Source organism: Solea solea, chromosome 8 (assembly GCF_958295425.1).
Source record: "Solea solea chromosome 8, fSolSol10.1, whole genome shotgun sequence".
Classification (NCBI taxonomy): Eukaryota; Metazoa; Chordata; class Actinopteri; order Pleuronectiformes; family Soleidae; genus Solea; species Solea solea.
Window position 1 is genome coordinate 21,636,138 of NC_081141.1, and position 27,166 is coordinate 21,663,303.

Consider the following 27,166-nt stretch of genomic DNA (forward strand, 5'->3'; position numbering starts at 1 on the left):
CTTAAGTACATTTTATAACAGAAAATTACTTTTGATACAGTAAATGTCATATGCTTTAAGACTTTTACTTTCTATCAAAGTGATTTTCTGGGAAGATACTTGTACTTTTGTACCCGACACTGATCAGAACAAACGTGCTGGCATTGCTGCATTACCCTGCACTGGACATTTAAAAGTAGACTGATTCAAATAATATTAAGAGCACTGATTCAAATTAAAGGCCATGTGCAAAGTCATCTTGACTTTTCATTTTATGGAATCAATAACTGAAGCCGGATAAGAAGCTAATTTTGCCAGTGGGACATGACGGCTGCGTTTGTGAGCCACTGTCCCATAAACAGCATGTCTATAACAGCTGACACTGGAGTCAAGAGTGGCTGCTTCATGTGGGGAAAAGGTCAACACCAAAGGAATGAAGAGCAAGAAGGAGAGAAAAAAACATCCTCACAAACAGCTTTTATAAACATCTGAGGTAAAGGGGAAAATGGCAGATTGTAGTGCAAACCCTGTGGTTTAGTGTTAATATATTAGAAACTGTGTGTTTTGTTTACATGATGCAATCCACGTGAAAGTGTCAGATGAGGAGGCATTTGTCCTTTGCAGACACTACAGACTACACAAAAGACTGACCCTTCTCTTTCCTTTAAAAACAATTAATTAGTGCTGACATTTTCCCTGCAAAAATCAACTATTTTCCACACAAAAAATGTGTCTGTGTTTGTTTTTTGGCTCCGTGTTGACTGTCAAATGAACAATGTCAACAAAGTGAATTAAAGAGACATTTCAAACATTCTTGCACATTGATTTCCACTAATCCTTCATGTCTATTCAGGGAAACGAAGTTTGTTTAGTGTGCAAATACATAAGGAAAAGTTACAATAAGCTTGACTTTATTTTAACTGCATTAATTCACTTTTCACTTATCAACCCGAGGAAAGAGTTTCAGCAGGTCAAACAATTTAAACATTTCCAAGATTAAAAAGTTTAAAACATGACTTTACATGCAGCACATGCCATTGTTTTGTTGCATTAGCAGCAGCAGTAGTAGCAACAGTAGCTAGCAAGCTAGTTGACAACTATTGCAATTTCCACAACTATTAAATAATGGGAGTTTATTTTTATCAGTGAAAATCATACTTCGTGGTCTCTATAAGTCGATAGAAAGGGTCAAATGGCGGCTGAAGTGCAGCGCAGCGCTGTCAACAACAGTTCTAGTAAGTAACCAGTCGGCGTCAAAAGCCACCTACCGCGAGTTTGAACCACAACACACTCACGGTCACCGTCCTCGTCCTCGTCCTCCTTCACCTGGAACCTCCTCCTTCCACCCCTTCTACTCCTCCTAGCCTTCGTCGAGATAGTAAACATGTGCGGTCAGGTGGGAGCATGGGTGGGAGGAGTTCAAGCGCCTCCCTGGAAGAACAAACTCAAAGATCGTGTATGTGCAAGATGTTTCAGTTTGAAAACGTGGCCAGAAGGAACCACCACAACCATGGAGTGGGCGGTCCTTGAGACCGATGCTGCGTTCAATTAAAATGGGATTATTATATAATACATTTATAATGTTACTCTCACACAACTCCTTTCCCACAACAAATGGGAAAAAAGTATGATACTAAATATGGAAGCCCAAACAGTACAATGAATAAAAGAATGAATGAACGAATGAATGAATACATGCAGAAATAAATAAAATAATGAATAAACAAAATAAATACAGAAATAAATGAAATAATAATAATTATTATGATTTAAATTAATTAACAAAAGAGTAAATAGATAAATGAAAGTCAGCCATTAAAAATACTAAATAAATACTAAAGCTTGAAATTTCTACAACATATTCATTTTATATTTTTTATTTCTGTACTTATTTATTAAATTATATATTATTATATTTCTTAAATATTTTATTTATTTATTTATTTATTTATTTATTTATTTATTTATTTATTTATTATAATGTCGCATGGTCCTCCATAACTAAATGCCATGAATGATACAAAAAGAAAATTACTTTTAAACGATTGGTGACATATGTCTTATGGAGTAAATGTTTTTCCACAAAGAAAGTCCTCAAAGACTGAGGAATCCGTGACTAACTTTGAATTAGTAACGCACTTTGGCCTTTAAACCGCTGGCACTGGGGGCGTTTTTAGTTTTTATACCTGTTGCAATTTTGCCGACAGTTCTTGAACGCAGCGTTAAAATCGTCACACAGAAGTTACGGAAGTGCCGTATGATTTTTGGTTCCAGAGTGATGCATTTGTTCATGAAACGATCTTCGTTCTCTCCTGTGCTCGCGGGAACTGCAGGAAGGCGCCAAAATAAGAAAACACACTCCGTGTCGGTGAGTCGCAGACGACAAACAGCCTCAAATATCCTCCAAATGCGTGTTTATCCGCAGATTTATAGAAACTGAGTGAGGGTTTTAATGAGTGTGGACGTGTTGGTGGTCGTCATCTCACGATAGAAGATGGTTTTACAAAACAGTGGAAGATATAAAGCCGAGCGAGGACAAGGCGGAGGAGACCAGGACAACCAGTAAGTTAACGTTTGTCTCCCACTTGAGTGTCAACATGTACATCATCATTCTATGGACACTTCATGTTAAACAACGAGAAATGAACCCTCATGTGTTTGAACCAGGGACGATGGATCCGCTCTCAAGCGGCTGGAGCGCAGCCAGTTCACCGACGAGATGGACGCCCGCTTCGGCTTCGACAGGGTGAAGGAGCCGGGGGAGAAAACAGGCTGGCTGATCAACATCCACCCTGTAGGTTTCACTCCACACACACACACACACACACACTCGTGTCTGCTCTGTATAAGATCTTCACTGAGAAGAAGAAACAGTTATTATAACACTGTTTATATATGTGTGTGTGTTTTACATGAATAGACCGAGATCCTGGATGAGGACAAGAGGATGATCAGTGCTGTGGACTTTTATTTCATTCAAGAGGATGGTAATAGGTTTAAGGTGAGTGACAACTGGTTTATACCAGGACTTCATGATGTTAGAAAAACACACACTGAAAAATCATGATACTTAATATTTCCATCCCAACAACATGATTTTATTAAAGAAAAATCTCCTTGTTACTGGGCAATAATTCCCTTTTAATATCAATACACCAATATAATTATTATGTTTATGTGTTGTGTAAGCACATTTTGAAATGTAACACATCATTGAATGTTTTGCTGCCAATTTCTGAAACATATTTACTGTTGTTCAATTATGATAATTTAATAACACCAGTGCAGCAAGAGCAGCACTTAGCAACGATATTCAGTATCTGTCACATTTTTTTTACCAATATCTCTTGCATGGTTTATCCACACAATATAAAAGTACAAAAGTACTCCAAACACTGGTTCCCGTAGCAAGTCACCTGCAAAGTTTGAAGCCTGTCAAACAAACCGTTCAACAGTTAACACACAGTCCTAGAATTAATAGGGACTTTCCATTATGCTAACATATTATACCTGTTTTTTTATTCTACCTGTAGGTGGCTTTACCTTTCAAGCCATACTTCTACGTAGCCACTAAAAGGGTAAGTAATTCACCGTCAGCCAATGTTGTTGCTGTGTCATGTGTTTAGAAACTCCCCTCCTGAAAGTCAGCTGTGTTTCCAGAACTGTGACAGAGAAGTCATCTCGTACTTGTCCAAGAAGTTCCAAGGAAAGGTGACAAAGCTTGAAACTCTCGCGAAAGAGGACCTCGACCTGGTGAGAGTTTGTTTTAATCCACTTGATGTGTTTCCTTTAACAGGATTAAAAGTGTCAAAGTGAATTTACCACCCATATGTAATAAAAAGTACACAAGCACTGTTGTACTTGGACAGGGAATCTTTCAGGCTTTAAAATAAAGTCATCTAATTGTACCTATGGCTAAATCCATATCTTCTACTGACTCAAGGTGTTTGTTTTCTAGTTGTTCATTCGATTGACTGAGAAATAATTGCCATCTGTTCTGAAAATCTATAATCAATTGATTATTCTTAAGCAGTATTGGTAAAAAAAAAAAAAAAAATCAAATTATTTGGATGGAACATCTCATAACGTAACTTTCTCCACCATTATCTCACTGTAAACTACTCCTTCTTTAGTCAGGTAACTTTGAGCAGCGTCTCTATGAGGCGAGTGAAATTGACAGTGACTGTTTACTTTAGAGCGCATTCATTTATTAATTCAAATATTGATATTTGCTCTGGTGTATTTAATGTCATATTGCACAAGGAAGGATGACGATATATCACCAAATCGATATTTTGACCCACCCCTATAATAAACTATCACTGTAAGTGGAACAATAGTAGGAATATTAGTCACATCTGACATTAATCACACGTCATGCAGCCCTGATTTACAGTGATTTAGCATCATTGACATTGTGTCCTGTTGTTTCTCCACAGCCAAACCATTTAGTGGGACTGAAGAGAAGCTACATCAAGCTGTCGTTCAACACCGTGGACGACCTCATGAAAGTGAAGCGAGAGATCGCCCCGGCAGTCCGTAAGAACAGAGAGAGGGAACAGTCCAACGACGCCTACACCTCGATGTTGTCCAGGTACCGTGGAGCGACCGATCGCCTTACTCTTAATCACTGACTTCTGCTTCCCGTGTTGATGTGTGGACGTCTCTGTTTTGGGTTCTCAGTGCGATGGCAGGCGGCAGCTTAACCTCCGCGGATGAAGAGGGGACGTCAAAGAGCATTTCAGACCAGTTGGACAACATCGTGGACATGAGAGAGTACGACGTGCCGTATCATGTGCGAGTCTCCATCGATCTCAAGATCCATGTGGTAAAAGAGGATTTCTGTTACTACAGTATTTCAATTCTCATTTCTCCAGGTCGTAGTTATTCAGACGTCAGGGGTGAAACGTCACATTTGCTCACTGTTCTTTTATTTACTGTTGTTATTGTTGTTTTAGGCTCACTGGTACAATGTTCGCTACAGAGGAAGCGCATATCCACCAGAGATTGTACGGAGAGATGATCTTGTGGAGCGACCGGTATCTACATTTTTGTGATAAACTGTAGCTCACATTTAATTTAAACTCATTATTAAGGCTTCGCTGTATCTGGAAGCTTTTCTTTTCTGCCGTTAAATATCATGATATTATTTTCTTTTAGGATCCTGTTGTTTTGGCTTTTGACATCGAGACGACAAAACTCCCACTGAAATTTCCAGATGCAGAGACGGACCAGATTATGATGATCTCCTACATGATAGACGGACAGGTGAGTTTTATTAACTTAACTTTAAGGACTTAAGTGTTAAGTTGATATTTAGGTGAATGTCTCCCTTGTTTGTTAAGACACCACCTACTGTTTCGTGCCCTGCGTTGCTTGATGTACGTAGACTAGGCCTACACAGAACAAACGTGGAGTCAATATTAATTACTATCTGTGTTGTGGACACTGTCCACTGTCTCTGTCCCCTGTTGACTCGAGATTCCGTGCAGAACACTGAGCGAGTAACGTTAAGCAAGAGAGAGCAAATGACGACGTGATTTCTGGGAAATGAAAGTTCCAAGATCTCTGTCTCACCAAAGACAATGACAAAGACTTTGACTTTGACCAAGAACCCGAGGACAAACACTTGTCCCTCCCATCTTTAGCTGTGTCTGCACTACATTCGGTCCTTGAATTTTAGGGAACTGGTCCTGGAAAGTCCTTGAAATGCCCTTGAATTGCATGTAAACCAAGATGTGGGAACTCTGTTTACAAGTGTATATACAGGGTGCTTGTGCAGATCTTAAAAGCCTAAAAACAAAAAAGTATAGAATTTTCAAATCTTGTTTTCCACACATTGAAAAGTCTAGAATTTTGTGCGAAAGTCTGGAAAAAATCTGGATAAAAAGTTTAGCTCATAGTAGAGTCTGTACAAAAGCATTAATTCATTCATTCCGTCACGCTTTTATTTAAATCAACTTTTCTACTAAACACAACAGGCACAACCTCAACGAGAAGGTTGAGGTCTTGAAAACAGTTTTTTTCTGTTTTGAAAAAGATTTAGACTTTCTGTAGGCGTGGTACTGTCAATGTCAGATTAGTGATATGTTTTACTATGTTTGTCTTTAAAGGGGTTTCTGATCACAAACCGCGAGATTGTCTCTGAAAACATCGAGGATTTTGAGTTCACGCCCAAACCTGAATATGAAGGACCTTTCACTGTTTTCAATGAAGATGACGAGGTTTGTACTTCCTTTTATTGTAATAAATAGTATGTATTAAAACATGCACAGTATGTGTGTATGTGGTGCAGTTGTAATGTATGGTCAACTTGACTGTGTCTGCAGGAGGCTCTCATTAAGAGGTGGTTTGATCACGTTCAAGAGACGAAGCCAAACATCTTTGTGACGTACAACGGAGACTTCTTTGATTGGTAAGCGGTGTTTTTTGTTTTTTTTCCTTTTTAAGAAATATGAATAATGCGTTCTCTATGTTGTCCAGGTTTCACCTCTGCTTTGTTTTCACTTTTTAAGGCCTTTTATTGAGACTCGAGCGACGCTGCATGGACTGAACATGTACAGGGAGATTGGATTCCAAAAGGACAACCAGGGAGAGTACAAGTCCAGTCAGGCCATTCACATGGACTGCTATAGGTTTGAATTCCTCTAATACTGTTATGATATCACCGTTGTTACCGTTAACTAGGGCTGCAATTTGAGATTATTTCCATAATTGATTAAGGATGTTCTCAAATGTCTTGTTTTGTCCGCAAACCAAAATATTAACTTTTAATGATTTCTTTGTTATCCAGAGCAAAGAAATGAAGAAAATACTCACATTTAAGAAGCTTAAACAATCGGAAATCTCGTTTTAATCATCGAAAAAAAGCTTCAAACCGATTAAACGATTATCAAAATAGTTGTCGATTAATTTAGCAATCGATTTAATAATCGGAGGTAGTGCTGAAAATTGCGTGACTTAAATATAAACAAGTTCCCACTGCTGATTAAACCTCTTCAGCTCCACACGTCTGTTCCTCAGTACTGTGGTGGTGTCATGTCACCTGGTGACGTTCCTGCACTGCATACAGGAAGTGAAGAGTTTTATATCAAGACAGATGGAGACAGAAATGGAGGCAACAACAAACAAAAACCACCAAAGTTGCACACTGCAGCTTTTCTTACATCCCTGTGATCTGTTTCTCAGGTGGGTAAAGAGAGACAGTTACCTGCCGGTGGGGAGTCATAACCTGAAGGCAGCAGCAAAGGCTAAACTGGGCTATGACCCGGTGGAGCTGGACCCAGAGGAGATGTGCCGCATGGCTACAGAGGAGTCACAGGTACCGAAATGGACTGTATTTTGGATTTTTTTACAGCACAGAAAAAACGTGAAAGTGAATTGTTTTTGCTGTCACAGTCGTACTTACGTTTCCCTATTTTTCTGTCAGACTTTAGCAACCTACTCTGTGTCAGATGCCGTGGCCACGTATTACCTGTACATGAAATATGTCCATCCCTTCATCTTCGCTCTGTGTACGATCATCCCCATGGAGCCTGATGAGGTTTGTCTGCCGTGTGTCAGTAAAAGAGGATCGAATTTGCTGCAGAGAAGAAAGGAAAAAACAAACGGTTGATTTCTTGTGCTGTCTGTCTGTCTGTGTCTGGCTGTCTGTCTGTGACCAGGTGCTGCGTAAAGGTTCTGGGACTCTGTGCGAGGCCTTGCTCATGGTGCAGGCCTTCCACGCCAACATCATCTTCCCCAACAAGCAAGAGCAGGTCTTCAACAAGCTGACGGACGACGGCCACGTCATGGACTCTGAGACTTACGTCGGTGGCCACGTGGAGGCTCTGGAGTCTGGTGTGTTTCGCAGTGACATCCCCTGCCGTTTCAAAATGGTCAGTCGGCCGATCACACTTCTGTTTGTTGCTGATTCGTTTTTTTTTTTTTTTTGTTCCACTTCTTTTGTTTTTTAATTTGCGTCTGTTTACAGAACCCAGCTGCCTTTGACTTCCTGCTGCAAAGAGTCGAAAGAACGATGCGTCATGCCATCGAGGAAGAGGAGAAAATCCCTCTGGAGCAAGTCACAAACTTTAATGAGGCATGATTGATCATTATTTCCCCTTTTTTATTCTTCTTTCTTTTGTTGCATCTCCATTTTAGTAGTGTTGTTGTGTCAGAATCGGAAGACTTTTATTATCCCGGAGGAAATTGTTTTGTTACAGTTGCTCCATGTCAGAATCAATAACTTAAGAAAGAAAGAAAGCAACCAAACCACCAAAGTAAACCTTCTAATTAAAAGCACAGTACAAGAAATTTAATTAAGAGCACCAAAAAGTGGGGAAAAATATACAATGTGTACAGGACAGTCATTATCAATATGATAATTAATTAATTAAAGATGGGAAGTCTTTATGGCAATTATCTGACTCATCTATCTGGATCTTTGGGGGATCCCGGACTGTTTTAGTATCCTGGGGCACAGTGGCTGTCCAGCATGTTATAATAACACATCTGCCATCTTGTCAACCTAGTACTGTATATACATCTGTAGACGTTTGTCTGCCACTGGAGCTCTATTTTCTGGTTTCTCAGCTTGACGTCGCTGGTATTTTCTCAGGTTTGTGACGAGATAAAGAAGAAGCTGACTTCTCTGAAGGAGGTGCCAAACAGGATTGAATGTCCTCTCATCTACCATCTGGACGTTGGGGCAATGTACCCCAACATCATTCTCACCAACCGCCTGCAGGTAAAAGGAAATGAAGAAGTGTTGACGTGAGCATAAATGATAGAAAAGCATGAAACATGATTTTCTTTTTTTTTTTACTTTTTCTCCCCTGTAGCCATCTGCTATGGTTGATGAGGCCACTTGTGCTGCCTGTGACTTTAACAAGCCTGGAGCCACCTGTCAGAGGAGGATGGCCTGGCAGTGGAGAGGAGAAATCAGTCAGTGAACATGTTTTTTTTTTGTGTGTTGTTAAAAAAACCAAAACAAAATTCAATTAAACATTCAAAAGCTGTAATTGAGGTGTTGTTGTCTGTGTGCAGTGCCCGCCAGTCGCAGCGAGTTTCACCGCATCCAGCAGCAACTTGAGTCCGAGAAGTTCCCGCCGTTCTTCCCCAACGGACCACCGCGAGCCTTCCACAATCTCAACAGAGAGGAGCAGGCCAAGCATGAGAAGAAGCGTTTGTCAGGTAAACGTCTTTGCAAAGTCTATCAGCCTGTCCGTTTTGTTTTCACATGTCCCTGCAATTCAATCATGATTCATGCGTATTCCATCCGTCTCAGAATACTGTAGGAAAGCCTACAAGAAGGTACACGTCACCAGGCTGGAGGAGCGAGTCACCACCATCTGTCAGAGAGAAAACTCCTTCTATGTTGATACCGTGAGAGCTTTCAGAGATCGGCGTTACGAATTCAAAGGACTGCACAAGGTACATTTTCATATCAAACATCAGTGATCACTCATCTGTAAATGCTGTAATCTGTAATTCCTGTCAGTTTCTCCTGTTCAATTACCTCCACCATTCTTTTACCTTAGGTGTGGAAAAAGAAGCTGTCGTCAGCTCAGGACAGCAGTGACGCTGCCGAGGTGAAGCGCTGCAAGAACATGGAGATCCTGTACGACTCTCTTCAGCTGGCTCACAAGTGTATTCTCAACTCTTTCTATGGCTACGTCATGAGGAAAGGGTAAGAGCGACAAAGACTGGGCTTTTTCTTTTTTTTTCCACTAATGATGTAATATCATCTCATTTTAATGACACTCTGCTGTGGACCTGAGTTTATGAGTGTTGTCCCTGTTGTCTCCATTAGGGCGCGCTGGTACTCCATGGAGATGGCGGGCATTGTGTGCTTCACTGGGGCCAAAATCATCACACAAGCCCGAGAGCTTATCGAACAAATAGGGTGAGTGTTGATTACGTGTTTTTTTTGTTTTTTTTTTATATTAGGGCTTTTTTTTTTTTGGTCAATTTAAAAAGGATTTTGCTTTTCCAAACAGTTATTAAATCCATATTAACGACACAAAACGACATGCCAGTGTGTTTTCATTGGGAATCAAATGAGCACATTTATTTATGTCATTATTCAAATCAAAACATATGCAAATAGTGTCAAGTAATGCAGGCAGAGAATTAGTTATCGTTCCTCACCAGCGCTGCAGCCTCCATAATTTGTTTATGTCACCTCCTGACTAAGCAAGTGATCTGCAGTCTTTTTTCCAATATCACTTTGTACTGCGGGTGTTTTTGCATCAGCTGTTTGTAAAAGTGTTTCAGCCGCCCTAATGTCTATCAGTCACTTTTATTTTGAAGCCTTTTGTGACACGTATCTTAAAATGTGCTTTGTCAAAATCCAAATAAATTCCTCAGGAGACCACTTGAGCTGGACACTGATGGTATCTGGTGTGTCCTACCCAACACCTTCCCCGAGAACTTCGTGGTGAAGACGAGCAACGAGAAGAAGCCCAAGGTGACCATCTCCTACCCGGGGGCCATGCTGAACATCATGGTGAAAGAGGGTTTCACCAACGACCAGTACCACGAGCTGGTCGACCCCGCGTCCCTCACTTACGTCACCAGGGCGGAGAACAGCATCTTCTTCGAGGTGGACGGACCGTACCTGGCGATGATCCTGCCCGCCTCTAAAGAGGAAGGAAAGAAGCTGAAGAAAAGGTACGTTCTGTTTGTTGTTCATGAATTGTTTGCGCTTAAATGTGATCAATCATTTTGTACCAAAAACATACTGAACAGGGTCATATCGATGCTGCCTCCTCCTTGTTTTAGGTACGCTGTGTTTAATGAGGACGGCTCTCTTGCTGAGCTGAAGGGATTTGAGGTGAAGAGAAGAGGAGAGCTCCAGCTCATTAAGATTTTTCAATCATCAGTGTTTGAGGCGTTCCTCAAAGGCACCACTCTAGACGAAGTCTATGAGTCTGTGGCCAAAGTGGCCGACTACTGGCTGGACGTCTTGTACAGCAAGGTAAAAAAAAATGACATGTATCGCCTTAAATCATTATATATATATATATATATACTATATCAATAATGACCACAATGAAATGTCACATAATTAGTGATAAGATAATAGTGGTTTTAAAGTTCTGTATGGACCTAAATAATAAACACTTGTGTTTGCTGTTTGTTTGCACAATGCTTTAAAATGATATCAATATATACTGAATATTTGTTATATTGATATTGAAGAAAATGACATTGCACAGCCCTAATCACCTATAATAAAGATGCATTCTGATGCCACAGGAAAGTTCAGATGTATTTTGAGTAACATGGATTAACCAGCTGTTTTTATTTCAAACCCCAGGCTGCCAACATGCCAGATGCGGAGCTGTTTGAACTGATTTCAGAGAATCGCTCCATGTCCAAAAGGCTCGAGGACTACGGGGAGCTGAAGTCCACCTCCATCAGCACGGCGAAGAGACTTGCCGAGTTCCTGGGAGACCAGATGGTGAAAGACGCCGGTCTGAGCTGTCGCTACGTCATCTCCCGAAAACCGGAGGGTTCCCCTGTCACAGAAAGGTGTGGCGACCGCTCTGATATTAAGCATTCATGTTATCAGATGATGATTTTTTAAAAAAGACATCATTAATGATAGCCAGTAATTATCAAAGACAGCAGCAGTGTGTGGTCCAGTTCAAACTGAGGGCTTTAATACCTCCTGTTGTCATTTCCCTGTAGTAGGAAGATGTGTGCAGTTATAGTGAGGCTTTAGGGTTATCTTATGTTTTATTTATCTTGTCACTGGTAGATGTACAAAATGAATGTATAAGTAAAAAAAACAAAAAGCAATTGTGTATTTCCAGATGAAACATGGACAAATTTAAAGGTAGTAAATGTTATATACTTAGAAATAAATGGAACTGTATTGATAGTGTTGGCTAAAAGGCCTTTGTTTTCGACCCAAACTCTCAGATCTTCACTTTTCTCTGTAAACACATCCTTTTGACAAACACAACACAATATGATGTTGACGGTTCAAGCCGCACTAAAAGATTTTGCTGTCGTGGAATGAAATCACACGTTGTGCAGCAAAGTGCTGTCTCCGTGATGCATTTTGTGGTTTTGGCCCAGACCAAATCAAATTCCTAATATTTGTGTTTGAACAAGCACTTTGCGACATTACCAGCAGATAAAAGCCTTTCATGGCACATTTAATAGATTTTGGTTTCTTTCCATTAGAGCCATTCCCCTGGCCATCTTCCAGGCAGAGCCCAGTGTGAAGAAACATTTCCTCCGTAAGTGGCTGAAGACGCCCAGCCTGCATGACTTGGACATTCGTTCTGTGAGTCTTTAAAAAGTTCGACATACACTCGCATACACGGCTTTGGTTTTCTGTGTGAATAAGCTTGTTCTCTCCCTCTCTCCAGATCCTTGACTGGAGTTATTACATAGAGAGGTTGGGTAGCGCCATTCAGAAAATCATAACCATCCCCGCAGCTCTGCAACAGGTAAAACAAACGCGTGTCCTTCGATTGGTCTCACTCCATCTAAAAACTTATATCGACATATTTATCATTTTATTTCATCATTAGGTGAAGAACCCAGTTCCCAGAGTGAGGCATCCTGACTGGCTTCATAAGAAACTGCTGGAGAAAAATGACATTTACAAGCAAAAGAAAATAAGTGAATTGTTCAGCAGTGAAGGCAAGAGACAGGTGAGTTCACCTCACAGCAAAATGTCACATCAACTAACGATTATTTTCATAATGGATTTTTTTTTCTTGATTAATCAAGTAATCGTTTGGTCCATTAAATGTCAGAAAATGTTGATCAGTGTTTGGAAATGATGTTCTCAAATGTCTTGTGTTTGCCCACAAACCAAAATGATGACTATTCATCAATAATAACCATTTATATTATTGATGTCATGTGAACATGGGGATTTCCTGTGTGCAGCGTGAGAATGTCTAAACTGAGAATTGCTTAATCATCTCTTCTGTGGTAGGTGGCTCGTCAGCCTCTTGAAGCCGGCCAAGCTGCAGACATAGAGGACTTTGGGATGCCGGCCAGACCTCTGCAGCCAGCGATTCTCATTAGCACCAAGCGGAAGCGAGCTTCTCAAGGCGATGACAGCCAAGTAGAGTCTCAGGATCTCGAACTCACTCAGTCCTGGAGGGAGATCCTGGGGCCACCTCCACCTATGGGAAAGACACGGGTATGCAAGATTATTAAAGTATCTAATGACAGATAATTTAAGCCGGCTCAGATTTTAACGACAGTATGTATGTATGTGCGCAGGAGGCGCATCTAGTGTGGCTGCGCTACCATAAGAAGAAGTGGGAGCTGCAGATCAGGCAGAGAAAGGAGAGAAGGAAGAAGAGGAGGCTTTTGGACGGCGAAGCCCAGTCTGTAGGTGGAGGTGTGATCAGAGATGGCCCCACCACCGGCCTCGGAAGCTTCCTGCGTAAAACAGCGCGGAGCATCCTGGACATGCCATGGCAAATTGTGCAGGTGAAGTAACATCAACAACCCTGGACTCATTGAAAATTGTCTGTTTAGTTTGATTTAAAAGGGACAATGCACATTAATCAATATTATCAATTTAAAGTTAAAAGGTAAATGTGCCAGAGTTGACCAAAATCTTCATCTGCAGTACATTGGTAGGTCAACACAACAAGCCATCATTTATACTACATGCAAGCCCATGTAGTATCTTGAAAACATGACAGGCATCTAAAAAATGTGAAAAACGATACTGCATTTTCATGATAATAATGTAAGATGCTTTTGTCTACCTCACAGATTGCAGAGACGAGTCACCCTGGTTTGTATAAACTGTGGGCTGTGATTGGAAATGACCTCCACTGCATGAAGCTCAACATCCCACGCGTCTTCTACGTCAATCAGAAAGTCCCGAAACAAGAGGAGGGAGCCACGTACAAAAAGGCATGGGAGAATTTAAAAAATCCTTTTATTTAATGATTTTAACTATGTAAATTTTGACACTCTTCTCATAATTACATCTCGTCATTTTTGGTTTCAGGTGAACCGCCTGCTGCCTCGCTCCAACGTGGTGTACTACCTCTACAAGTACTGTGTACCAGAGGACATGTACCAGGAGCACATCAATCAGATCAACGCAGACCTCTCTGCTCCAGACATTGAAGGAGTCTATGAAACACAGGTATCATATCGTATATACACCACCAGTGTTTTGATGCCAATATTTAACAGTGCTGCACACAAGACATAAAAAATGATAATAGAATATGATCAAATAATTGAAAAAGAAAAGCTAGAAAAGCTAAAAAAACAACTTATTCTCTCTGCATCAGGTCCCCTTGCTGTTCCGTGCACTGGTGCAGCTTGGATGTGTGTGTATGGTCAACAAACATGTTGTGAGGGATCTGGGCGGCAGGGAGGCTGACACGTTTGACCTGGAACATCTGGAGATGAGATCTCTGGCCCAGTTTAGCTACCTAGAACCTGGTAAGACTCGTCTAAGCCAGTGTTACTTTTAAAGTGATATCAAAATGGATTATATACTATGCAAACCTCAACTGTTAGACAGACAAACCATTTTATTTACATCTGCTTTCTTCATAGGGAGCGTTCGCCACATGTACTTGTATCATCACAGCCAGGGTCACAAGGCTCTGTTTGGTCTCTTCATCCCCTCTCAGCGCAAAGCTAGCATCTTTGTCCTGGACACAGTAAGAAGAATAATACTCGTGTTGTCTTTGAGCTGTTGTTTTGTTATACCGCTCTCTTATTTTTAACTTTATTTTACCTTAGGTCAGAAGCAACCAGATGCCAAACCTGAGTAACCTCTACACAGCCGAACGCACTGCCCTCCTGGAGAAGACGACGGAGGAGCTTCTGCCTCCAGAGAAACACAACTTTGAAGTCCGAGCTGAAAATGACGCAAAGGCTATCTATCGTGCACTACAGCGCGTTCTGCTAAGTTACAAGGTAAAAAAAAAAGTGTTGTTTAATACATTTTCACCTGTAATCTATCAGGAAGTAGTCATTGTATTCTTGGGTTGAACTTTGACTTTTGCCGTTTACAGGACGAGCGTCGCGGTCCCACTCTCATCGCTGTGCAGTCAAACTGGGAGCTGCGTCGGTTGGCGGCGGGGATGCCCGTGCTTGAGGAGTTTCCAGTTGTTCCAGTACATGTGGCCGACGAGATCAGTTACAACGTGCTAGACTGGCAAAGGCTCGGTGCCCGGCGCATGATCCGCCACTACCTCAACCTGGACAGCTGCCTGTCACAGGCCTTCGACATGGCCAGGTACTGATGCTGCTCCTGCTGTTCCTGCACCTCGCAGCTCCAAGTTTCCTGGCTGTAATTTGACACAAAGTGCCATACAAACAAAAATCTTGCATAGGGAAATGCGAAATGTAGAGATGCTGTCACTGTTTTGGTGTTTACTCTTGGTCTTCAGGTTGTAATAGAAGTTGAGCCCTGGAGTTTTAGCTGTCATGTCTTTGAAATGTGAAAATGTCTAACACTGATGTCTCATTTTTAGGTATTACCACTTACCTGTGGGAAACCTGCCTCAGGATGTGTCCATCTTTGGCTCGGACTTGTTCCTGGCGAGACATCTTCGGAAACACAACCACCTGTTGTGGCTCTCACCCACGGCCAGACCTGACCTCGGGGGAAAGGAAGCTGATGACAGTCGCCTGGTCATGGAAAGCGATGACCGGGGCTCTGTGGAGATTAACGCTCAAGGATGCTACTCCACTGGTACATTTAGACTTGAATATACACAGAGAAGAACATTTGTTGCCTTATTGTCTCTGAAACTGTCAACTATCATGCTCCTTCCAGTGTGTGTGGAGCTGGACCTGCAGAGCCTGGCAGTGAACACCATCCTGCAGTCGCACCATGTCAATGACATGGAGGGCGGAGCCAGTGTGGGCGTCAGTTTTGACGTGATCCAGCAAGCCTCGCTGGAGGACATGATGTCAGGAAATCAGGGAGCAAGCGCCGTCGCTAGTTATGATGAGACGGCACTTTGCTCCAACACCTTCAGGTGTGTAAACAACTGTTTAAACCCACATGTGTTCAGTAAAGTTTTATATTTTGTCTCTCCTCTGTTTGTACCTCTTTGCTAAAGGGAGGATGTTTAGTGTTCTGACTGTTTCCTCTGTTGTGCGAGCAGAATCCTGAAGAGCATGGTGGTGGGATGGGTCAGGGAGATCACGCAGTACCACAACGTGTACGCAGACAACCAGGTGATGCACTTCTACCGCTGGCTGCGCTCCCCGAGCTCTCTGCTCTTTGACCCTGCGCTGCACCGCACCCTGCTCAACATGATGAAGAAGGTGTTTCTACAGTGAGTGCCACATCATAAGTTGTCTTTCCATTACAGTTTAGTTGTTTTTTTTTGCAAAATAAAAGCAGTATTTCTTGTACAAGTACAAGGGTGTTTTGTGTGTAAGCTGTAATTCTAGTCTTACAAAATCCCATTTTTCTCGTAAAATCTCGTCCCGCGAGACTCCACTTTGAGGAAGAGAGACAGAACATTTTATGTTTTGGAACAACGATCTCGATTGCCGCCACTGCTGTTGCTATGATTGTTTTCAACAGAAAACGTTACCACACCACCTTGCGTGAAGTGAACTGGTCATGTGACCCCCTCACGTCATGTCTGGTGAGGTGTAAATGCGGAAAAAGTGTTTCAGCTATACACTTTTGCGATAAACTTTTATTTCTACACATCTGAAAAAAACACTTCATGCGAGCATAAATGTTTGATGGTTGTTTTTTTTTTTTGTTTTATTGCAATATTTAGATTTTTTGAAATATTAAATTTCTTACGATACTGAAAACTCAGCTAGTGCCACATCCTCCTCTACACTATAATAACCCTCTATCATTTCTTTATTCAGTCTTTGTTTTAAACTGATGGGTTTTCAGCCTCTATTTTTGTTTAGTTTTTCAGACAGCGGAAATCAAATTGAGCCGTAATGAAGGTCAGAGAGTGATCTGAATGCCTCAGGACAGCTGAGCTACGCTTGAGTCGATTATTATCGATGCCCGCTTTGCGTTTTATCATTGTTCTTGCACTTATTGATCCTCACCATCTCTTGAATTGCTTTACTGCTCCAGTATCCTGTTCCTCCATTAATCATTGTCTCACTTTGCCCCTCAGGCTCGTAGCAGAGTTCAAACGTCTTGGTTCAACTGTGGTGTACGGAAACTTCAACAGGATCATCCTGTGCACGAAAAAACGGAGGATCGACGATGCAATCGGATATGTGGAATACATCACTAACAGGTCAGACATTTACCCACTGCTGTCACGATCTTTAAAAGGCAGGTGGGGCAGCACAGGAAAGGAATAGGGCATGTAACCTGAAGATTGCTGGTTCAATCGCGGGATTGGTTTGCCCCTGAGCAAGGCACCTAATCCCCCAGTGCTCCCTGGGGGATCCCCATTGCAGTGCACTGCTCCCAGGTTGTGTGTGTTCGCTACTGGTGTGTAATAAGGATGGGTTCAATGCAGAGGCCAAATTCACTATCACTAATTGTGTGTGTGTGCAAAAATGACTAACTCTTAAATCCACAACCACTGATTGTATATTTAATCTAAATGCATCCATACATTAAATAATAACTATTAACACGTTTATTTTATGTAGAACTTGAAAAACTAGAGCAGCCATCCCCAAACTTAAGAGTGTCAGGGCCCACAATGGATACTAAAAAAGAGTCACGATATTTCTTAACACGTATAGAAAAATAACACATAATTTAGATACCATGGTTTTGTTTGATTCCTTATAACAGAAATGTAAAACTTAATTACGAAGCTGAAAATTAAGAACATTTATTTATATTTAGTGACCTCTCATGGCCCACCCTGCAGTACACTTAGAGCCCACTAGGGGGCCGTGGCCCACACTTTGGGTTCGGCTGAAGCCGAGAAAGCTTTCGTAGGGCACAAACCTCTTAAGGTTGCTCATATTCCCAAAGTGTCAATACACTCAAGGTTAACTGACCGAAGTGAATGGTATAGTGTGTTTAATGCACAAGTACCTGCATTCAATTTTTTATATTAAACACACTGCCCAAGAAGTAACCGCTGAGCGAGAGGAGAGAATAGATTTCATTGTGTCTTACAATCACAGGATATTATATATTTGTTCTCTTATATCTTATTCATACTGCACACAAAACCTGACAGGTCTCCTCCCTCACTGTTCCCCTGTTTCAAGCATCCACTCCAGAGAAATCTTCCACTCGTTGTCTCTGTCCTTCTCCCGATGCTGGGAGTTCCTGCTGTGGATGGACCCGGCCAACCACGGTGGTGTGAAGGGAAAACTGCCCTCCAACGTCCTGTATGGAGAGGTACTTCCAGTTGAAATCTCTGCCCAGCAGTTTATCTCCTCATATAATAGTTTACCGAGCTGAATATGGAGCTTAATCCTCTCCTCTCCATGTTTTTTTCCTTTTTAGGAAAGTGCCAAACAGAAGAAAAACAACGGAGGGGAGGGTGATGAGGACGGCAGCGAGGATGAGGACGAAGAGGAAGCGGAAGCCGAGGAACAAGAGGAGACGGATGAGGTGGAGGAGCTGATTGAGAGCAACTGGAACATCATGCAGTATCTGCCCCAAACGGCCTCCTGTCAGAAATACTTCCTCATGATTGTGTCGGGTAAAAAAAAAAAAAAAAATAGAAGAAGAAATTCTACACATACATAAAATAAATAAACATTATTTGCCTTTTTCTCTGCACTAACACCACACACACACCTTTGGCTCTTCAGCCTACATTGCAGCAGTCTACCACAGCATGAGAGAGGAGCTGAGACGCAACACTCCTGGAGCGACGCCAGTCAAGAGGCGAGGAGGCAGCCAGGCTTCCCAGCAGGCAGTGGGAGACCTGAGTGCTCTTCCTGGTAAAATGCTGCTTCAGTTACTAAACACTAGGCAGGCACTAGGAAACTCTTAATGGGGGGAGCTTTTAATCATAATAAAGCGGATTACATAACCAATGTGATGTCTCTTATCGCTGCAGGATTGATCTCCTTCTCCCAGGAGTACGTGTCCAGTGAGCTGACGCACAACCTTTTCACCATCACTCAAAAAATCCAGAAGAAGGTGACGGGTACCAGAGGCGTGAGCCAGCCCTCAGAGATGTTCCCCGTCCTGCCTGGATCCCACCTGCTACTCAAAAACCCCGCACTGGAGTTTATTAAATATGTCTGCCAGGTATTCACATAAATACACAAGAAAGTCAGGATTTTATTGAGATGAGTACGATTAACGGGCCCGACAGCTGCAGCTAGAAAGTGAAAGAGGGGGGATAACACTGGGCAGGAATAAATGCGCCCTTTAAACCAGTGTTTCTCAACTTTGGTCCTGAGGACCCACTGCACTGCTGTGTGGCCCTGCTCCAACACACCTGATTCAAATGGTCAGGGTTGCTGGAGGAAGGATACTCGGGACCACGGTTGAGAAACACTGCTTTTAAAATGACATTAAATTGAATTTTGTTGCAGGATTTTACAACTGATGCCGTTTTTCTCACCACTTTTTCCTCCCTGCAGGTTTTCTCACTGGACGCCAACATAGTAAACCAGGTGAACAAGCTAAAGAGAGACCTGCTGCGTCTCGTTGACGTTGGAGAATTCTCGGAGGAAGCTCAGTTCCACGACCCCTGCAACTCTTACGTCCTACCCGAGGTCATCTGCCACCAGTGCAACTTCTGTCGCGACCTTGACCTCTGCAAGGACCCATCTGTTGCACAGGTAATGGCTAAGATAAAACCAGTACTCGCATTGTTAATTTGTGATTCATTTCCTCTCACATTGTCCACTGGTTTTCTTTGTGCCTAACGTGAGAAATCTAGAGGAGCTGAACCCTGTTTTTCTCTTTTCAGGATGGGTCCGTCTTGCCTCAGTGGTTTTGCTCCAACTGTCAGGCTCAGTATGAGACTGAGTCTATTGAGATGGCTCTGGTAGAAGCTCTGCAGAAGAAGCTGATGAGCTACTCACTGCAGGACCTGGTCAGTTCAAATTATAAATATATTTTATACTTATTTTCTGCTGTACACAGCCCTATACTCCGTTCACATGCAAATACAAATGCACAATTTTCAAAGGAAATGTGAGCTCAAAAAAACACAGCGATGCAGTTGCACTATTAAAATCTCTTTTCTTCCGTAACCTCGTACGTGACCATATGTCGTCTCTTCTCTTTCTTCCCAACGCCGTCTCATAACGTTTTCGTCTAGTTTTTAAACTTTGGGTTTAGATGTGAAGAAAAAGGGTGGCCTGTTGTAAGCCCTGGTTTATATTGTCGCTGTAAAGCCGTGTTCATTTTTGTGGTTTTTCAAATGAGAGGAGACAGAAGAGCTGCACTCTCTCAGCCCCCAGTGACACATTATTTATTTACTAAGCAATGCCCATTATTTACTTCATTTGTCACTACTGCCACTGATAAACATGCGATTTCTCTGTCTGATGGCTAAAATTTGGTTTCATGATTGAGCAGTATGAGTAGATGATGAGTTTTTAATGTATAATTCCATTGGTGTGAAGCTGTTCTGTAAGGTAACACTAGGTGCAAAATATGATGGACAATATATATTGTGGGTAGATTCTTATTTATACAGATTATAGTTGAATCTGAAGCAAAGACTTTTTTCCTTCTTGGATGAAAGGTGACAGGTCTCCTGAAGGTCCAGTTGGTTCATTGATGACTTTTGAAGATTTTGAAGTTGTCACACGTTTCTCTTAAAGCTCTAACAAACCTCTTTTTTAGGTGTGTAACAAGTGTAAAGGGGTTAAAGAAGCAAACATGCCCCTCTACTGCAGATGTGCTGGAGACTTTGACCTCTCTTTCTCAGCCAAGGTTTCTACTCTCAGATACATTTTTATTCATAAATGTGTTGCTGAGAGCATACAACTGTTTACAACTCTTCTTCTTCTTCTTCAATTGACAGAGCTTCTCTGAGCAGATCGCAGTGTTTCGGAACATAGCGTCCCACTACAACATGAGCTTCCTGGAGGAGACCATTGACTGGCTGCTTGAGATGAGTCCACACGTGAGCCAGAGCGCTCACTCGATGTGACGTGTGCCATTAAGTCTTTTCAGTCTGGAAAACTCTTAACGCTGAGACTGTCACTTGACACTTTTCCACTTGACGCACTTGTGTCTGTTACAGCGCTGTTTGATTGTAGCTGACAGAGACACAATATGAACTGTAAATATCTTTTACTTCCTGATGATGTCGTAAAAAAGTGAAGTATTAAATGCAGCTGTTAATAAATATTTTTTCCCAAGTGTTCTTGTTAGCTTTGAGTATGTGTGTCATTACCACTCAGCTATTTGTCCCAGGGCTGCAGCTCTGCAGCTCTGCAGCTCTGCCTTAATGGGAAAAGCATAAATATTGTAATTGCAACCATCTCTGAGGAGCCTCATTAATCAGGAGGCACTAATTGTCTTGAGCTTCCTTCTCACAGGGGCTGCTCATGTGTCAGTCAGTAACCTCCACTTCACCCCATCTAATTTGTCCATTACTTTGCAGTGAAAAACACAAGATTATATTTCTTTTTTTTTCCTGTGGAGTAGCACTTGAGAAGAAAATGTTCCTCCTCTATTTTTGATTTTCCTTTGAGGAATTATTGTTCTACCTGAAGGGTGTTTTCAAGTTCTGGTTCTGTGTCTAAATTCCAGAATGTGCTTTAATATTTGTACATTTTAGACCATCTTTTTTTTTTTTTTTTTTTTAAAGAAAGCCCACAGTTTTTTGGTTGATGCAGACTGACGGTGCTCAAACACAAACAAAAGGGACGGTTGAGGTGAGGAGATTCAGCTGTAATATGAAACTTCACCAATAAAATGGCTAAAAGTACCTTTAACTATACGATCAAATCATGTTATCAAGTTGACAAATAACGGTCCTTTTTTTTTTTCCACACATTGGCATTCTCGCTTTCTTTTTCCTTTCTAAAAGCAGGGAAAGGGCACATTTGTCTCGGTGCAAGCGAGTCTAAATCAAAAATGGTCCTAACTCAAGCACCTCCATCTATTTAACCTCATTGCCCCACAGCTGACTCACTTGCCTGTAGATGGACATTTCCCCAGATGGGTAATTACATTTCAGACTCTTGAGCTGAGGCACAATTGGATTAAGCCCTTTGGAGCTTCTCACTGACTTATGTTGCATGTGTCGGTTAGAGTAAGTGCAAATAAGGGCGGCGTTGAAGGGACTGCGACTACATTTTGTACATTTCGGTGCATTCAGTACATTTTAAAGAAAAAAAAGTGGGATAAAACAACAGTTTTAACCCTACAGTATAGCATTTCAGCATTTTACATTGTCCTTAGCACAATTTCCAAACGGACATGTCACTGTCCTCATTCATCGTGGCAAATATCAACCCACTACACTTGAGTTATGAATTTCTTTCTTACCACTGACCTTGTATTTCTCTCAGGGGTTCAGATGGTTTCACACTTCCCTACAATCTTATTAAAGTAACCATTTTAAGGGAAATGTCGATGTTATTCGATTACCACTCATCACATCTCCTTCTCTGCTTCTCCCGGCCATTTCCTCCTCAAGTATCTCCTCATTATGCCAAATACGCCGGGTTGAATAACGAAGGACATGAATCAGTGAGTGTTTTCACCATATATTGCATTCATATGTGAGACGATGACATTATAACACTAATGTCGCTAATGGCTTGAATGTTTCGCGGTGCATGGACATAAGAAATGTCTGGCTTAAATTCCAGTAAATAAACACATCCTGTAAGTGATGTCGCAGTCGTCCAGGTGGCACGTCTTTTTATAAAGACACTGTCCAACAGTCCGCCAAGGTTTGAGTTGATGATAAAAGGCATCCATGAGATATTGAGTGTTTTTTGCCACTGTGTTTCCCAGTAAAGTATATACAGTATATCGGTGTATTCCCATTGTCAAGAGCATGGCGGCCAACAGCAGCACAGACACCGGAGAAACCGCTTAGATTTGCTGTCAAGGCCACGGTCAGCTGGTTTTTGGGGCGAGTCCACACACACGCACACACACATGGCTGATGTGGATGGAGGCAACGGTGATGACATCACAGCGGTACACCCTCTGACAGGTCTGAATGGTTTGAGCCGAAAGTGGTAATGAAGCTGAGTTCTGTGGGAATGGGCACTCTGGGCTTCTTGTTAACCTGCGTAGAACGAATCATCAATTAGACATGTTAGTATTTATTAATAAAATAAATGTAAATACTTCTAAAACTATGTTGTTACACAATTGCATATTTAAATGTAACCACTAATGCTGCAGAAAATGTATGGCAAAATAATTCAAATCTTAACCATTATAACAGCATTTTTCTGTCCACTGTAAATGGACAACGAATGTAATAATGGTGGAAAATCCAATATAAATTAAGTTAAAAGTATATTTAAGTGCACTGAAAGGCTGCAACTAATGATTATTTTCATAAACGAGTAATCATTTGCTACAGAAATGGTTGAAAAATGTTGATGTGTGTTTCACCAGACCTGGAAATTATGTTCTCAAATGTCTTGTTATGGCCCAATAACAATGAAATAATGAAGCATTACTTGCAGTTACTAAGTAAGACGCTCCAATATATGACCTCATTTTAGAAAATATGTCATTATTACTTTGTTTAACTGTATAGTTATTCAAGTAAAACATACAACAAACCAATTGATGAGTTTAACCTACAGTTCTAACCTTATTCTTTCTATGTTAACTACCAAAGTTTAATTGAACCCGGCCCTTACCCGAATAAATCTGTAAGTATTTTGAAAACCAGGATTTAAAAACATTTCTAAGCTATTTTTTTAGGTATTAATCCACGCAGAGAAAACACTGAATAAACAAAGCCTTTTCCTCACTTCGTCAAACTTTCTGTCACTGTAGACCTCGTTCTTGTCGATAAACGTCAGCATAATCCAGTCACAGATGACGGTGCACTACAGGGGGGGAAAACAAAAGGAGAAAAAAAAAAACAGTTATTGGCTCAAGCTGTCACTTCAAAGTCTGAGGATCAGAAATGAACGTGGTAGTTGCTCACGATCCCGACTGAAGTCATAGCAGTCACTGTGCTGATGATGGTCGGGATGGGACTGAATTTACCAGCCTGTAAAGAAATGACACAACATGAGAGTCACCAGAGTGAGAGGAGAATAAACTGCAGTGATGATAAAGTATCCACTTACATGTCCGTGAACTATCACATCCAGTCTGATGCCGTAGGCTTTTATTAATGTCCGAGACTCTACTCCCTCCTTACTGTAGTATTTGGCAAATCTGGGTGATTACATAGGAAATCACAAGGGCACAGATGTGAAGATTTAACACAAGCCAAATAAATAACCAAGTTTAAAGCGTTGTTAAAGTAAGAGTGTTTTGTCACTGGAACTCACCTGTAATAGTATCCAGAGTTGTCCAGATCCTTTCTGACGTCAAGACGACGGAACGAATATGTAGGTTTACAGTGTGAAGGATCCAGGTCCAGGTTACACCTCCAGTTAATAAAAACCCCTATCACACCTCCCTGAGCAAACCCAAAAAAACGTTGATTACAAAACAACTGTGTGCCAAGATGTATGCATCAAAAGACCAACAAGAAATACTCACAGTTCTGCAGAGCTCACTGAAGTTTTCTCTTGCCTTTTCTGCGATGTAGCCCAGGCGAAAGTTTGGACAGTACGGCTCTTTCTCCTCATCATAGTGACACCGACTGAGGTATTTGTGCATGTTGCGTTTATTTGAGGCATCTTTGATATTTCCCCTGTCAAAGAGGAGAAAAAGATATATAACTGGTTAAGTCAATGCAGTGTCCTTAGAAGAAAAGCTGCATGTGTGTGTGTGTGTGTGTGTGTGTGTGTGTGTGTGCACTGTACCTGAGTACTTTGAATCTGGGGAAGTGAATAGAGTTCCTGATGAACACTGTAAAGTTGATGGCCTCCACTAAAGCTGGTTCACTGTTGATGAAACCAAATAATCAGGATTATTGTATAGCATTCAATAATGTCTAATCCAATATATTAGTACCTTGTACCTAGTACTGAGATGTGTTACTGCATTTTACCTCCTATGTAGAGCAAAGTAACTCAATTTGGAAGGTTTTTATTTTGTTTATGTATATAAAAAAAAACACATTTGGTTTCTTTAGTTCAATAAAACCGTGACTGGATTACAACACAATTCAAATAAAACTGACTAATCAATCTGATTATGAATCGCCATGCTTACCGTACTACAGCATACTCCTCGACTGGACACCAGGTTTGGATCTCGCATGTTTTGAAAGTGTGGTTGTAGTACTTAACACATCTGCCGGTTCTTCTGCCTGTAAGACAAAAAAATAAAGAAATAAACTCAGGCAAACACAAACCAACATGGAAGACAGACATATTTAATTAGAAATAAGAATATGTACCATGACCATCAAAGTCAACTTCACCCCGGACACAGTCAGAATCTTTTGTACAGTTGGCTCGGGGAACCTTGAAATACTGGAGTTGAAACAGATGTTTAATCAATTAATCAATCACTCAATCAATGTTTTTATATAGCACTTTACAAAACCTGTGAAGTACTTAAAGTCCTTCACATAATAATTGCACTTTTCTGCATGCAAGTTTCAGTTGACCTCTCACCTCTGCGCATGTCCCTTGCCTCTGATCATATGTGACTTCTCGTCTCAATATTGCACTAATTACATCACCACCCTATATGAAGAAAATGCCATAAGAATATCCAAGGGGAATTTAAATCAGCATGAAACGACAGTAATGATGTTTTAAAGAGGAGTGAAAATCTTTGTTGTCTCACCTCTGGGGGTCGAGCGTACTCCACAGTGTCCAGAATATCCTCACCATGAACTGCTATGCCTGTCATGCGAGTGTACACAGAGCTCTCGGGACGGGTTTCACTCTCCTGATATGCTTTCTGACTCATGAAGACGTACCTTGAGGATGATAGAACACAGAGCCAGCCCAAGGCATAAGCAAGTAAGTGCCTGCTTGGGGCCCCCAGATCACCTGGTGGCCCTCAATAGTGTGTGAAGAAAAAACATTTTAACATCTATATACGTATCTTTAGATATATTTAGATATTTAAAAAGCATTTATCTTAAGTTATTTGGTTTTATTTTGGAGGTGAAGATTGCTCAAGTCATTAAACTGGTTTACTCATTTAATTCCAGTTCAGTATCACCAAACTGAGTGCATTAGTTTACATGTAAATAACACAACTATAATTAATGTAATTTATACAGTTTCAATGCCGGTTGCTGGCCTTTAAAACAGGGGAAGCTCATTTCAAGCCCAGTTATTTATAAATAAATTCTTACATAGATTCTGCAAAGGAAATGCTATAATAGTGTTATTATTTACGGTGTATATGTACAAATAAATACTGTATATTGATGAGTAAATGACACACAACAACCAGCTATTTGTCTACAGACTTCCCTACAGACGGTCAGTCAAAAACTGGTTCCGCCTTTCAGACAGTTCCTCCACTCATCATTAATTTGAGGTCTATTTGTTTTCCATTTAAATTCAAATGGGATAAAAAAAAATCCTCCACAATTAAATGTCCATTTTCATTTTCCCTCTCTGCTCTTTTTACACACAAAAGCATATTATTGTATTTTCTTGCCATTCTTAAAGAAGGGATTATCAAAACTAATATTATACAAAGAAAAATGTCAACAATGTGAGGGTTCTAAGGTAGAAAACATGCAGCTACAGAAATGCAATGCTTACCAGATGAAGTAGGTGATCACAAGAAACTGAACGCTTCTGTAAATGACTCCAAGAGTTCTGTTTTTAACCACCATTACCTTGGGTGTCTCATAGTCCCAGAAACCAAGAAAATACTCCTTTAGAAAGTCTCGTAATCCCATGATGAACTTGTGAAATACCTCACACATACTCAGAGATTTTCTTGTCAAGTCTAATTTCTATATGTTTGTATTTGAGTTGTTATTCTTCTCACTATTTTCCCCTCACCTTCTGTTCACATTCAGCTCCAGTCTGCATCTCTATCATCATCCCTGGCAGCTGTGGGGGTGGGGGAAGAAGAGAATGGGGTGGGGTTCAAATGCGGTTGAATCATGTATTTTCCTCTTATGTCAGTTTATTATGATGACTGATGTTTCTAGAGCTATAAGTAATGCACCTAGCTCTGCACAAGAGCAAGATTTTTTAATAACTTAAAACGTTTGCCTCTAAATAG

At 41.1% G+C, this 27,166-nt stretch overlaps 3 protein-coding genes across 4 annotated transcripts in view; 1 reads left to right on the forward strand and 2 right to left on the reverse strand.

Moving 5' to 3' along the window:
- The window catches only part of acacb (acetyl-CoA carboxylase beta), a 37,211-nt gene extending 35,817 nt beyond the window's left edge, over window positions 1-1,394 (reverse strand). For both annotated transcript variants that reach the window (XM_058636353.1, XM_058636352.1), the window contains exon 1: window positions 1,248-1,394. The gene's annotated coding sequence lies outside the window, so the exon portion shown is untranslated. The remainder of the gene's footprint in view (window positions 1-1,247) is intronic.
- Window positions 1,395-2,303: 909 nt separating this feature from the next.
- On the forward strand, window positions 2,304-21,220 carry pole (polymerase (DNA directed), epsilon). Its single transcript, XM_058636357.1, has 48 exons — window positions 2,304-2,541; window positions 2,647-2,773; window positions 2,900-2,980; window positions 3,513-3,557; window positions 3,640-3,732; window positions 4,419-4,573; window positions 4,663-4,807; window positions 4,938-5,018; window positions 5,140-5,247; window positions 6,093-6,203; window positions 6,309-6,394; window positions 6,495-6,614; window positions 7,168-7,300; window positions 7,409-7,522; window positions 7,644-7,856; window positions 7,952-8,059; window positions 8,579-8,707; window positions 8,802-8,904; window positions 9,007-9,153; window positions 9,248-9,393; window positions 9,501-9,649; window positions 9,773-9,865; window positions 10,330-10,632; window positions 10,744-10,939; window positions 11,282-11,496; window positions 12,157-12,259; window positions 12,345-12,425; window positions 12,510-12,632; window positions 12,923-13,132; window positions 13,216-13,428; window positions 13,720-13,863; window positions 13,961-14,101; window positions 14,253-14,406; window positions 14,524-14,630; window positions 14,713-14,889; window positions 14,988-15,211; window positions 15,450-15,670; window positions 15,755-15,959; window positions 16,089-16,262; window positions 17,082-17,207; window positions 18,148-18,280; window positions 18,389-18,587; window positions 18,700-18,831; window positions 18,951-19,144; window positions 19,483-19,683; window positions 19,815-19,940; window positions 20,699-20,788; window positions 20,880-21,220. Exons 1-48 carry the CDS (start codon window positions 2,474-2,476, stop codon window positions 21,006-21,008), a joined length of 6,876 nt encoding a protein of 2,291 aa, XP_058492340.1. The 5' UTR covers window positions 2,304-2,473; the 3' UTR covers window positions 21,009-21,220.
- Window positions 21,221-21,385: 165 nt separating this feature from the next.
- p2rx2 (purinergic receptor P2X, ligand-gated ion channel, 2) lies at window positions 21,386-26,941 on the reverse strand. The gene is made up of 12 exons (XM_058636359.1): window positions 26,695-26,941; window positions 25,757-25,892; window positions 25,582-25,653; window positions 25,362-25,437; window positions 25,175-25,271; window positions 24,823-24,903; window positions 24,557-24,710; window positions 24,343-24,473; window positions 24,136-24,226; window positions 23,991-24,056; window positions 23,812-23,889; window positions 21,386-23,108 (listed from the first exon to the last, which is right to left on the reverse strand). The coding sequence occupies exons 1-12, from the start codon at window positions 26,859-26,861 to the stop codon at window positions 23,010-23,012; spliced, it is 1,248 nt and encodes a 415-aa protein (XP_058492342.1). The 5' UTR covers window positions 26,862-26,941; the 3' UTR covers window positions 21,386-23,009.
- Between the last annotated feature and the right edge of the window lie 225 nt (window positions 26,942-27,166).

Coding starts and splice junctions, on each gene's coding strand:
- pole (XM_058636357.1), top strand. CDS start 2,474: ATGGTTTTACAAAACAGTGGAAGATATAAAGCCGAGCGAGGACAAGGC. Junction 5,019..5,139: donor ATGATCTTGTGGAGCGACCG/GTATCTACATTT, acceptor ATTTTCTTTTAG/GATCCTGTTGTTTTGGCTTT. Junction 10,633..10,743: donor GGAAAGAAGCTGAAGAAAAG/GTACGTTCTGTT, acceptor TCCTTGTTTTAG/GTACGCTGTGTTTAATGAGG.
- p2rx2 (XM_058636359.1), bottom strand. CDS start 26,861: ATGTGTGAGGTATTTCACAAGTTCATCATGGGATTACGAGACTTTCTA. Junction 25,893..26,694: donor GTGATCACCTACTTCATCTG/GTAAGCATTGCA, acceptor ATCATCCTCAAG/GTACGTCTTCATGAGTCAGA. Junction 24,057..24,135: donor ATGTGATAGTTCACGGACAT/GTAAGTGGATAC, acceptor ATTTCTTTACAG/GCTGGTAAATTCAGTCCCAT.